The sequence below is a fragment of the Cryptotermes secundus genome, unplaced genomic scaffold (assembly GCF_002891405.2).
Source record: "Cryptotermes secundus unplaced genomic scaffold, Csec_1.0 scaffold3161, whole genome shotgun sequence".
NCBI classification, from domain to species: Eukaryota; Metazoa; Arthropoda; class Insecta; order Blattodea; family Kalotermitidae; genus Cryptotermes; species Cryptotermes secundus.
In genome coordinates this window covers 35,961-49,802 of record NW_019723002.1, presented here as the reverse complement: position 1 = coordinate 49,802, position 13,842 = coordinate 35,961, and the positions used below count along the sequence as shown (strand labels likewise).

The window sequence follows — 13,842 nt, the reverse complement described above, 5'->3', positions numbered from 1 at the left end:
TGTGTGTGTGTGTGTGTGTCAAAATATTATCAGTACTCACAGAATAGAGACGATACACCGAGCAAAAGGCTCCTCTCGCCCTTTCATGACTTACTACAGAACTTGCATCCATGCAACAAGTTGACACTCGACAATTCGTTGTTACAATACCTCGAACTTTTGTAATGACAATGATAAACATCAGTTTACAAAACCGAAGGATATACAAATGTAACTTTTCTGCTTCCCACTGCGGACCTAACAGAACACCCGACGTTATTACGAAATTTACTTCCGTTAAAGCGATGTGCAAGTATTGCTGTAGTGTGTTTAGATGCGATTGGAATCTTCATTCCCAACCTGTCTTGCATAAGTAATCAACTCCATGGAACGGAGTTCGAATCCAGAGGTTCGTTACCGAGTCCATGGGAGCCATAGCTGGCCCCTGTTCTCAGTTTCTTTGAAGTTTCGGCTACTGCGCACTCTGATGTTGACATGGAAATAACCAAATCCCGGGTGAAAAACGGATACTCCATGTTTGCTGGTATTTACACTCTGAGGCCTGCAGCAGTATGGTCTTCTCCACATCCTTGCAACATTTTATGCAGCGGTATTTCAGAAACTTTCTCCATCAAAAATCTGCTTCATTTCATGTTTTACACACAGCTAAGCCTGAACGATTACTTTCTTTTGAAGTCAACGTGTCAGGGCCAATGAGCCTACGCTTTGAAATATTTAGAAATTTCTTGAATGTCAATGTACAATGTACATTTAGAAAATCAAAATTAAGGTGTGCTGAAGTTGTCCCGGCGCTTAATTAAGCACCAAATCATGAAGACGTCTGGGGAGTGAAGGTAAAGCTCCATGAATTCTTATCCGTGACACTACAAGGATTGGAATAGTTAGTTTCATGCTCCGGACGTTTTACAATATCCAAACACTACAATGCTGAATTGTATATTCTGTTCTTTTTGTTTCAGAAGTCATATGTTCATACTGCCTTTCACACAAACACAACTCACAAAATTTGTTTAAAAATAGTCGTTTACATATGTCAAACGTAACACAAAAATATGCATGCAATGAAACCACACAGAAGCAGGTACAATGTGGGCTATTATCGATAGAACATCACATCAGTTTACGGTTCCGCAAGAAATTCATCATGAGAACTGATGAGCACAATGACAGGCATCTGGAGCCGTTAGATGTCTACATGCTGCAGAGGGCCTTGGTGTCACGGGAATATCGCAACTTGCATGGATCTTCTCTGCCCTTGCGCACCTTCCACAGCGCCGGCCTTCGTTTCTGTGAACACGTGCTTTGTTGGCAGTAAATACCAAATCCGGCAGGTTTACTTCGAAGATTCTCCGCATTACGACCGTTTCATGCGATCTGTTGTTTGATAAACATTCAGAGAGTCACGTGGTATGTCGGCAGGCGAAAGCTGTTGCTGAGCGCTGTGGCGACTCTGACCTCCAGTGTGAGGGGAACGTCCCGTCTGGCAGGGACCATGGTCGTGCCCATACAGGAGGCGAAGCGCTTCATGGTGGAGGCCATGGTTGCTGTGGGCACAGTCCAGCAACACGCAGAGCAGATGGCAGATGTGCTGGTGGCTGCCGACTACAGGGGTCACTACAGCCACGGTCTGAACCGTCTCGGTGAGTATATCGACTGGGTCACATCGTCACCTCCAGCGAATTGGTGCCTCAGTGAGCATTCACAGTGAATAACTAATGTAAACAATAAAGCATCTTTAAATTATTTAAATCTGCGGTCTAGGAAACCGAAATTAATGGCCGTGTGGATTCTTTGGGCTGACCACGCGACACCCTCCAACCCCCTAAAGTTGGCACTAACTTCGGCGACAAGCGGCGGTCGCTCGGTCGGTATAGTTCGCTTTAGAACTAAAGCCACGGAGTTTGTTTAGTTGGTTAAATCAGGTGGGCCAAACTGTAACTGTTGTTACGCCTACGCTAGAGCAAGAATGCCATAACTGCACTTGCGAGAGCATTATGAAGATCAGATCAGTGGGAACGACAGCAGTAAACAGACACGAGATTCACAGCTACATTAAAGGAGGAATTGCTTAGCTTGTCACTGCTCTGTTCCAAAATGTTACAGCATGGCGCAGCTCACTGCACACCGAGCTGTTGTTTAGCCCATTGAAGGTAGAGTGATTGCTGAAGCTAAGAATGCATTGTTAGGAGTCGCTATAGGGACAGGCTATATGCTCGGCAGGCCGTGGTCGAGACCATAAACTGTAAGATTTTTTTCTTCTCCACAGCGTCCAGACCGATTCTGGGGTCCATCCAGCCTCCTATCCCATGAGTACCGGCGGCTCTTTCCCTCTGGGGGGCAAAGTAGCAGGGGCGTGAAGCTGACCACCCACATCCATCTATTGCCGAGGTCAACAAAAACAGAGATATACCTCCACTTCACCGTATGTTTTAATGGTTTGGCGCTTAACTAGTTAAGCACAGGGACAACTTAAGAATGCATTGTTAGAACAATTCGGTCACTGTAGTACACTGCAATAGAAAGTCCTTTACTGTCCGGTAATTCTGACTGCTGACTGATTATGGGCATTGCCAAACTACCGTGGTGGGTGGAGCAATTCCTCCAAACGTCTTCATGGCGCGGAGCTGGATGGATTCTACTCAAAGTAGTATCAAAGAAGAAAGAATCCAAATCTCCTTAGCAAGAATCGAACCCCTGACGCCAATCGGCACCGAGTACCTTTGGATGTGATACAAGCAAAATGTCGACAGCAGAAACCCCAGACCCGATCTGTAGAACGTGTGTCTGTTGGAACACCTTGTTAATTGTGGTGACGTCATACAAAGCAGAGAGCGCAATTGTGGCCAATTATAACTCGCAGCATCTCAAACTGGCACGCGTCTGCGCACTTAGCAATACTGTTGCTGTATCTCGACCACCAGCAAGTTCCCACCTCCCCCCCCCCACAAAAAAAAAGGCAAAAATAGTACAGATGCATGTGGGTTGATGAAAAAATGGTGCATATCCTCCACAAAATTAATCATATGCATAGTATCCGACTGTCCGCTACCTAACTTCAGCAGTCGATAGAGCTTTGCCGGCCGGTATGTGTTGACCCCGTTCACTACCGGCCCCGCTATGAACAAACAGTTTCATCACAAGTGAACTTCATTTTGTAACACCCAGTCGGAACGTTACTGATCTGCCGCGGTGTTTCATTGTCAGGTCGCTATCAATCTTTGTCACGATGAAACAGTGAACTTGGGTGTGTTGCTACGGCGGTTCTGGTTCTGCGAAATTGCATTACCATGGTAGCAGAAGTTTCCAGTCCCCCTATAGCAGTATCACTGTTATCATCACAATTATTCTCGCTATTTGCGTCTTTCTTTTCTCACCGTGGGATATTTAACGACGCCTTTTCAGTACACTGCACGTTTCGATTGTAGCACGTGGTACTGACGTTGGTTGAGGGACCATGCTACAAGCCGGAAGGTCGCGGGTTCGATTCCCGATGAGGACACTGGATTTTTTCAATTGACCTAATCTGTCCAGCCGCACTGTGGCCCTGGTGTCGACTCAGGCGGCCGCCGTATGAGACTGACCTCACCGCCATCTGTGAGCCGACTGTGTAGAGAAAATGTGGGAGCCTCGACTTCTCGCAACCCTATGGGCCTCCACGGCCTGTTACAGGGATAGCTTTGCCTTTTGTGCCTTTACATGTTTCGATCCCCGGAGAGGTTCATTATCACGTAGTTACAACACTACTGAGGCCTCACAGCGCGCCATTAAATTCCTTCGTGAAGAGCAGCGTTCTTGTTGTTGACAATAATTATAATGATCGGTTTCCTGACGCAATTGTCTTGTGTCGACCGATACTCGGAATCCTGAAATTCACCTTAGTCGTTTACAAATTCAGCTTCAGTCCCTCTGTAAAGACACTGCCTCTCCATTAAAACACCAGTCGGCTCTTGCTGTTAGGGGAAACATTGCAGAATCATACGAAACTCATAGAGTCTGTGGGCAAAATGAAGATTTTTTCCTCTTCTCAGATAGTTAGTTGCAGTCGGTTCTTGAGTAGTTCTGATTTTGAATATTAAAATATCACTGTTTTATCACTGTTCGTGGCGGGACGAGCCAACGGAACTAAAGCAAGAAAGTGAAATTGAAAGACTGATGTGAAGAGAAAATGGACTCATTATGAAAACTACCTTCTGCAGTGTATATGCAGACATTTTCTTCATCGTTCTGCAGAGAGTAATGAAGGGAACAAGGTTCTAATATTTAAATAATTAAATAGTAGTGTAAGTTAATGCAAATGTAGTCTTGTAAGAAACTGGGTAACCCCTTCAAGCACAGCAGTAACTGTGTATGCCTCCAGTTTTATAATAAAAAAGAGGTTGCATTCTGCCCTCACAGTGTATTTGTGTGTTCCGTATGGTACTCACAATGAACAGCGAATACTTTTCCCCAAGCAACATTATCCGGCTTGTCTCTGTAATGGAGACGCAGTATTTCCTGTGAGGTATGAACTGAAACTATTAAATATCATTCCGGTGAATTGCGATCCGTAATACAGTATTGTAACCTGACGATGGCAGTTTCTGATGTCCTTCCTAATATTATCCTTTGTTGACTTATAACGAGAAATTGATAGCGTTAAACCCTCACACAGAAATGTACTTGGCTGACATCGAAACCAAGACGACAGATGCAAACGCCAAGCCGGCCGTGCTGAAGGAGTCGCCAGCAACGGCCTGGGTGGACGGCAACAATGCGCTTGGCCCCGTGGTGGGCAACTTCTGCATGCAGCTCGCCATCCAGAAGGCCGAGGCTGTCGGCGTGGGATGGGTTGTGGCCAAACGTACGTGTGTAAGAAAGTGACTTGGGGCCAAATTGACGTCATGAGCAGGGGTGTTACGAATAAGTATGCACTTTTAAACAGGTATTCTGAACAAGCTATTTCTCAAATAAAATTTCTATTGATATATGAATTATACAACAATAAACCTGGAGTTTTAACAAACGATCATTATTTGAGTAAATAAATTTCGCAACGTGCGGAAGAGAGAAAAGACAAAAGAGAAACTGCCCAATTTCTCATCAGTGTTTCTCTGAGGACGATTTGTCAGTTCTACCAACTTACGTGTTACAGGCTCTAACCATTACGGGATCGCAGGCTGGTACACGCGGACGGCCCTGCAACACGGACTACTGGTAGGCTTTCGACTGTATAAGAACATTACGTCCATGTGTTTCTGTATCATGTGATAATAGCGCGTTCTTTTACAGGGAATGTCCTTCACGAACACGTCACCTTTGATGGGCCCCACCAGAGCCAAGGAGGTGAGTGCACACAGCTGGCTCTCTCGTCAAATGCCACTTTCGTCCATTAGTTCAAAATGCACAGTATTTGGCGTGGGGAAAAGGCATCTGCCTCTCGCATTTTTTATTTTGGAAAATCGAAAAAACGAGGAAATTCTAAAAATGATTGTGCAACATGAATACTCGAGGACGACCAATAAAAACAGGCGAAAGCTGGATGTACACCGTACGAATGAAAGCGAAATAACACGAATGCCCTCACTTTCCTGAATGTTTTCCCGCAGTTCGGTAACCCGCCCACACTGCAAGGAAGGTTCGCATTTGGCCGAGTTCGATGCTGGTCCCACCTCCATGGACGTAGTTAGAGCTGGCGTAAAGCTCTATTCTGTACCGGCTCTAAATTTCGTTTTCCCCTCCTGTGGCCATGAGTGAAGAAATTTCTCCAGGGCTCCTGCCGCCTCACACCCGAGCAGTTGGTCGATTTCTTCCCAGGCATCGCCGTTATTTGAATCCAGTCTATAAACTGAATTTGGCGGCGCCATAGCTCAAACGGTTAGTCGCTGGCTTCTCACCGCGGCGGCCCGGGTTCGATCCCGGGGTCTGGTCAAGTTGAATTTGTGGTGGACAAAGTAGTGCTGGGGCGGGTAGTCTCCGAGTACTTCGGTTTTCCCTGCCAATCTTCATTCCACCAAATTCTCCATCATCATAATCACCCGGGGCAGGCTACAATAGGCCAATCAGTAGCCGCCGTGCCGAGTGGACCAGTTGGACTCCACCCCCAACTAAGCGAATTAAAAAAATTAAACCGAATTTGCTGGATCCCATGAGCATGTTCTTTCCCTGCATTCTGATATTATATGTTATACCGCATCGTCTGACTTCTCTGTGACAGAAAATGAACGTCAAAAAGAACAAATGAACGGAAATTACTAAAGGAGAACGATCCATTCCGTCGGAAGCAAACGGCAAACGTTTTTCCTGCCCACACGGCGCACGAAGTTCCGTTGCTGTACTGCTCCGCCAGCGAAACGGACCAAAGACGAATGAGCCATTCATTTCGGGCCGTCGCTGGCCTCCTTTCGCTTTCGTTCGCACACTGTGTACCCACATTTTAAAGCGGCCTCGACGGCTGTGCCCTCTCCAGCAACCATTATGGCATTTCGCCAAATGCAGACGTTGCTTCGTCTTGCAGCACGTGGACAAGACCACAGCCAGAAAAAAGGAAAACATCCGTAACTTGCTAACACCGCCATTCCATGTTGACAGGCTGCGCTCGGCACTAACCCCTTATCGCTGGCCGCCCCGGGGAAAAACGGAGACAGCTTCGTCTTGGACATGGCGACGACGGCGGTAGCTGTTGGCAAGGTAAGACTGCTTCTAGCATATATAGACGAATATCATTTCCGTCTTTAGCCCCCTGGTCGCCATCCCTCCTCGTCCATCCAATGCCGTCGCTTCTCTGCCTTGCATCACAGATCTACTTCAGCCACCAGACCGACGCCTCAGTATCTAGACTGTACAGCGTCGAATGGTAAGATGAATTGCGAAGGATTTGGAAGATATCTGTCGTAGCCTAATCGAGATGCCATATCGGAATCTGCCGAAGAGACTGAGAAAAGCCACGAAAAATTTCAGTCACGATAGCCGGACCCCAGCAGAGATTTGACCCGAGCACCTCCCGAATACGAGCCTAGAGCGCTACAGCTAAGCCAACCTGCTCAGGTTCTTCCCTTGTTCCTCCTGGTATCCGTTCCAACACTTGATTGGTCCATCCGCTGTCTGCCCATATCACATTGCTTAGTTTTGAATTTTGTATGTCAGTTCCATCTGATCACATGATCTGGAATTTTGTGTTCCAATTATAGTCTTGCTAGTCGTCTCCAAAAATCCATTCTCACAATACAATATTTGTAATTATTGTCTCTTTTTTTTAATGCTAGTGGGATGGGACTAAGTCCCTTGTACTGCGGTCACTTCTGGCCTATTGTACCAGCCCCAGATGATAAGTGAGGATAATTGTGGAGCAATTGGTGGAATGAAGATTGGCAGGGGAAACCGAAGCACTCGGAGAAAACCTGCCCCAGCGCCACTTTGCCCACCACAAATCCCACTTGACCAGACCCGGGATCGAACATGGGCCGCCGCGGTGGGAAGCCAGCGACTAACCGCTTGAGCAATGGCGCGGCCCAATTATTATCTCTTAAATATTTCCTTTGGGTTTCCTTGTAATTCCTTGTCTTATAATGGGCCGTATTCCATCTGTCGTCTAAACTGATATATCCTGGGATTATTCTGCACCCCATTTCTAAGCAATGCCCAATATATTCATTAATTTTCATCCGCAATCCCACCCGATACAATTATCACAGTGATTTATAATACCGTTGTCATCGTGGGGCATGTTGTGCCCGAGGGGCCTAGTTCACAAATATTTTGTTTTCGTTTTTGTCGACCATGCTTCACCTTAGAACCGAAGAGCAGAGTTTCGGAGCAGACGCCAGGAACAGGAGAACACTGGATTCAGAGTGACAGTTGTGTGGTGTGAACTGACCCGGGCTCGATGCCTGTCACTCAGTCTGGCCATCACTGTTGCAGATCGAGATGCAACGCAGGAAGGGAGAACCCATCACAGAGGGCTGGGCGCAGGACCCTCAGGGGCAAAGCACCACCGATGCAGACCTCGCCTTCAAGACGGGCTGTCTTATGCCTCTTGGAGGTCCTGAGATCACATCCGGGTATAAGGGCTATGGATTGGGTCTCCTCGTCGAGACTTTCTGCGGCGTCCTTGCGGGTACGGTTGGCTTGAGTTAAAAATCACGCAAATCTGCAGCTTGCATTAAGATGAAAATCTTAGGCCTGTGAATTTTCTACGTAAATGAAATTACGACAGTCAGAAGAAACATGTGAGTCAGTAGGCTTCATACGTTTTTACTCTGTCGCCTTTCTTAAAACAGTCGCAGCAACGGCAACGGCTGCGAATGTTGTTGCATAAATAAACCACAGACTGTTACAGGGTCTGCTTTCGGGCCTAATATTCGGCGCTGGATGGAGAACACGGACAGACCCGCCGATTTGGGCCAGTGTTTCGTGGCCATCAACCCGCAATTCTTCGCTCCTGGGTTCGAGGACCGAATGAGCAGCCTCATGGACCATCTGAGGAGCATGCACCCGGTGAGTCATTACAGACCGACATTTCACATAGCACTGTATGTATGTGTGTGCCAAGCAACTGAATGGAAGCAAAATTTGGTATGAATGACATGCCACCCTACTTTCATACTTATAATCCCAGTTCTGAACGCCGCAAACATGGACGCCATACAAAGCTTGAGATTGGATTAACGTTAATGCTGTGATAGAAGAACTGCATCTGCAGCACACCAGACCCGAAACCACAGCTTTGGACGCCTTCATAACGAAATGCGCCTCTTAGTTTCGCCATGTCTCCCTGTCCGACCGTCAGCACGTATGAGCTTAAAGAATTGTCCTGAAGGTTTTATATTGGGAAGTTTAGCTGTAATTAGTCGATACATCACATTTATAGTTAAAATCTGATAACAATAGCGAACTCTTTACATATAGAACTGCGTGTATCTCGCCAAATATTTATCGGAGTGACAACGTACTCCAATACTGTCCTCGATTTTAACCAAACTTAGAATAAGCCAACAAGTTTTAGTACAGTTTCACAAATTAGCCCATCTTGCAGCTCTCGACATGTTACATATGTTGTGCCCCAGGTTATTAATGGATCAAATTTATGTTTAACTTGTTAGAAAATAATTATAGAAGTTTTATAAATTGAAATAGGTCGGGTGAACCACAAGTTGGAAACCCGCCGGAAGCCAGAGTTGAGACGCCGTACATTCTTTAGCCATCCGGTGTCAGTTGTACAGTCTAGAAAGTGCTGACAAATTAAGTGACGACACGAAGCAAGTCTCGCCATATCGCCACCGCACAAGTTGCTGACCTTAGGGGTTTTGCGCGAGCAGCCTTTCGAGCTTTCGAGGTGTTGAATTTGAGGGGCTCGGACGAGAGGAGCCGCGAACACTCTGATTTTAGGAAGAGCTCTGAACTTCAGAACACTCGCGTGGTAGGAGGGAATCAGATATCTTCCTCTTATGTAAGCATAAGATGTTATGTTCGGATTACTGATGGTTGCCAATATATAATTCTGGTTCAATGATTTTGGTTTGGTAACGGATTTTCAGAATAAAATTTGTCAAAAGAATTTAGCGTATAACCTTTGGTTCATGGACTGTTAAAGTGTAATTTTTTATGTATTGAGTGATTATGAGAATGTACAAATTTTGATTTATCAAGTGATGAGTAAGATGCAAGAATTCGGTTCAGTAATTAAGCTTAGGACGTAACATTTGATTCACTGGTTGCTTGTTGAAAATACCAATTTTGACTCGTAGAGTGAATGTTACTCAAGGAAATATGGTTTATTGATGTTAAGAAATGAAATTTAGTTCACTAATTAATGGTTAGCCGGTCACGGTAGCCGAGTGGTCTAAGGCATACACTGTCTTCGCTCGCTTGGAAGCCGAGATCGTGGGTTCTAATTCCACTCAGGGCATGGATGTTTGTGCGCGTTTTTCTGTGTTTGTCTACAGGTAGAGGCCTTGCGACGAGCTGATCACTTGCCCAAGGAGTCCTACTGTATGTGTAAGATCTCGAAAAACCGAAGTGAACGGAGAAGTTCATGGAGGTAGGCCTAGGCCGACTGGGCCTGTAGTGCCAAGGCGGGGGGGAAATAGTGATTAGCGTACGAAATTTGGTTTATTGTTAAGATATAAATTTTGGTTAGCGAATGATGGTACAGTGTGAATTTAGTTCGCTGTTATTGCATGATAATTTTGGTTTACTGACTGCAGAGTACAGAAATTTGGTTTACGCCATGCAGGTTTAGTCAACTAGGGGTAGTAAGGTTTAGGAGGTTATTGCAAGGTGCATAATCACCGATTGTATGTGTTAATAGGCTGTACATATGCAATTGTTGATTTAATTACATTTTCTCTTATTTTGACATGCTTAGTGTTTATTTGGGTTATTTGTAATAATTAATTCATTGGGCAGAGTAGAAGCTATCCACAGATGTTGAACTGGTTGCAGTTAGGTGGGATTTTCTAAATTTTGATGGTGGCAGCATTAAGATATAATAAGTATTTTTTGTGTCGCAATCATGTGGCACAACACATATGAACACAGCCAGAAAGATACACACGTGGGCACAGTCTTCCTTCCTAATTCTCTATGAACAGAGCGTAGCTACACTTCTGCTTTCTGTCTCCAGGCAGACCCCTCGAAGCCAGTGCTGGTACCTGGTGACCCTGAACTCAATCACATGAAGATGGTGGATGAACAAGGAGGCGTGCCTTACCACGAGAACCAGCTGAAAGCCTCGGTAGGTCCCTCTTCTAGAAACAGACTAGGATCGAGTAATGCACGCAAGTCACATTTTGGAAAGTGCAAAAGCAGAACCGAAACAAACCGAAGGCTCTAATATTCACGCTGAGAGTGGTTATCCTGATGTTTCTCGTGGCTCTTCTCAGTCACTCCAGTCACATTTAAAGTTGACAAAGGTGTCATTAAACAAGTATCCTAAAGGTAAAGGTATCCCTGTAACAGGCAGTGAAGGCCCATAGGTTTGTGAGACGTTGAGGCTCCCACATTTTCTCTAGACAAACGGCTCACAGATGGTGGTAAGGTTGTCAGCCTTATGCTCAGGCCGCCCTTTACACCCCAGGAAGATTCCTAGTACTCATTTCTGTTAGAGGCTGAGTCGACCCCAAAGCCATACTGTGGCTGGAAGGATTAGGTAAATTGAAAGATCCACCTCATTGGGTTTCGAATCCATGACCTTCTGGCTTGTAGCATAGTGCCTCAACCAACTACGCTACCGCGTGCCCCCTAAATAAATATCATATCAACGCATTTAATTTAATTTAATTAGGTCGGACTTGTATTGGGTGATACTGGGTTCGTGGCACAAGACCACTGGCTATTGTGGTTTAGCCCATTTCCTTCTGGAGCACTACACCACACAACCCCCTTGCCTATCCTTTACAGATTACCACTGGTAAATAGTCTGCGCATTACCCTGGCACCTGATACAGCCTCATTGTATAACATACTGGGCATTCTTAGATAATTATGGTGATGTCATTGTTTGTTCATTGTTGCAGGCAGCCCTAGCCAAGAGACTGGCCATCAGACCCCTGCAGGAGGCATAAAGCGCGCTGGCTACAGCGATATTCCATTGTTACATGTTAATCTTCATATCTTGTTGTAATGAATAATGTTCCACGTGATTCACTTCAGTGTCTGCATTTGTGACTTTAAGCTGTTCAGCATAGCTGATACACAGTAATATGGTCATATTATGTGAGAAACCATAGTAACCTTCCCTCAGATATAAGGAATTGCACTTGAAACTGGACCGATGCCAGAGCCCGGTTCAGAGAAGGAGTTAGTGAGTGAGTCCTCTCTCGCATCACCCCCATAGACGGGGAGTGACCAGTAGTAGTCAGGCATTTCTTCTCATCAAAGAGGAGGCCTCATTTAAAAATATGTAAAAGTCTTGGAAGGAACAAAAATATGGGACCCAAAACCAAGACTGACTGTACTAATTGGCATACCTGTTGTTACTGAAAATTAACACCTTCATTGCAAAGCCTATTTTTTACAATATCTGAGACCCGCTATTCAACGACAAAGCCCACAAATGTATTCTATCTGAAGTCAACTAGATATACCACAAAGCCCACAAAATATACAGGATCTGAGGTCCGTTACTGCAACATAAAACCCACAAAGAGACTTATATCTCAGATCCAGTACAGTATCTTAGATCCCTTATTCAAACTTAATGCCCTCTGATTCCAGGCCTGAGCTAGACATGGCTTATGATGATTGCATAAAATATGAATTACAGTAAAACTAAGACAAAAATCTGTATGAAAAGAAATCAACAGTCCCCACACTCATGAAAATGTTTTCATAATAGTCCATGGAGAGTTCAAATGGGACATGACTAGAAAAATAAACAGTTGTCTTTATGTGTCACACAAGTTAAATAAGATCACATATCCTTGAATTAATTTTTTCATCTGATGCTGAAGTCCTGGAAATTAATTTTGCATCTTATTAACAATATTGAAGTGCCATATAAATATTAACTATAATTTATAATGTATTTTTGAATGTAAATTAAAATGCAAGGAACAAAATGTGTAAGAACAGAAGAGCGGAGCTGGCATGAAATGCAATTTATGTTCTACAGGGGAGAAAGCAGTAATTGTATATTTGAGGTGTTCATGGCAGTGAAGGTCCACATTATGATACTGTGTAGTCTCTTACATGGGTACCAGGTTTTCAGAAGAGTATGCTTTCTCTGTCTAGAGGCAGAAGGCACTTCCACCCTGAAGATGTATGTAACCACCTATCAGCCAATATGATGTCACAGTCCACAAAATCACAATATGAAAATAGTAAGCATAATTGTGTTCAACATATAAAACAGACACAAATTCATAATTAAAACAAGTTATACGAGTATACAAGCTTTCTTACTGGGCAAAGATTAGACTATTCTGAAAGCTGCATCCATATATGTCCTGTCATCAGAAAGCACCATCAAAGGGTAAGTTTGACACGTTTTATATAAAACAGAAATACAGAATTATTCTTACCAGCACAGCATCTAATTCAGTTAAACAATTATACAAACAAATTTTGATAACAGTAATAGAAATTTAAATAAGAGGTAGACAATATGTTCTTTCTCCGTGACAAGCTTTTGAAAGACAGAGGCCATTGGACAGACTTGGTGATACAGAATCTACAGAAAGTGGAAACTTTGATTATTGAAGAGTATATGGATCTTATGAATGTGTTGTGAGGGTATGGGCTGGATTCAGTTGAAGCAGGACAGAGTCCACTGATGATCTCTTATGAACACAGTAATTGCCTTCGAATTTTGTAAATGGTGGACAATTGCTTGAATAGCAAATAGTTATCAGCTTCTCAAAGAATTATGCTTCATAGATTTAACAATATATATATATATATATACACACATACACACACTGCATATTCTCACAAATGTAATTTTGAGGTTAGTCGTTAAAACATGTAAAATACATTCAGCCGCTGGAATTCTGTGAACCTTTTATTTCAGAATTTTGGATGCTATTGAAAGGGGGCAACCACAGAAGGAGGTGCTGCTAAATAATGTACGTATTGTTGACAAATATGCTACGTGGTTATATGCATTACACACTCAGTGCAATTGAATTACTTCATTATTAATTTCAAAGCTGCTTCTTCCTTGAAAAAAAAAACGCGTTTTCTGGTACTCTGACGCCGCTGTTGTCTCCAAAACATATGTAACGGTGCGACTCACTTCTGAAGTTTGCCGATTTGCGTACCGGATCCTAAGAGGCCGCTTGTTATTGTTACAGTTATTAAGTATAATTATTAATATTTTAGAATGGACTTAGCACATGCTGCGTCGATTAAACAAAGGTAAACGAC

The 13,842-nt window shown here is 44.1% G+C and overlaps 2 protein-coding genes across 4 annotated transcripts in view; one reads left to right on the top strand and one right to left on the bottom strand.

Moving 5' to 3' along the window:
• The window catches only part of LOC111861606 (uncharacterized oxidoreductase YjmC), a 15,779-nt gene extending 3,414 nt beyond the window's left edge, over positions 1–12,365 (top strand). For 2 of the 3 annotated variants that reach the window (XM_023846307.2, XM_023846308.2), the window contains exons 2-10: positions 1,420–1,640; positions 4,652–4,840; positions 5,132–5,193; positions 5,269–5,322; positions 6,568–6,666; positions 7,897–8,092; positions 8,315–8,472; positions 10,601–10,711; positions 11,493–11,580. In XM_023846307.2, the coding sequence (XP_023702075.1) occupies positions 1,493–1,640; positions 4,652–4,840; positions 5,132–5,193; positions 5,269–5,322; positions 6,568–6,666; positions 7,897–8,092; positions 8,315–8,472; positions 10,601–10,711; positions 11,493–11,540 (1,065 nt within the window). In that variant the 5' untranslated portion in view covers positions 1,420–1,492 and the 3' untranslated portion in view covers positions 11,541–11,580. Of the gene's footprint in view, positions 1–1,419; positions 1,641–4,651; positions 4,841–5,131; positions 5,194–5,268; positions 5,323–6,567; positions 6,667–7,896; positions 8,093–8,314; positions 8,473–10,600; positions 10,712–11,492 lie in introns of all 3 variants that reach the window. The other variant, XM_023846306.2, reaches the window with a different exon arrangement.
• LOC111861604 (probable beta-hexosaminidase fdl) overlaps positions 1–13,842 on the bottom strand; it is a 35,464-nt gene that overhangs the window by 20,688 nt on the left and 934 nt on the right. The window lies entirely within an intron of this gene.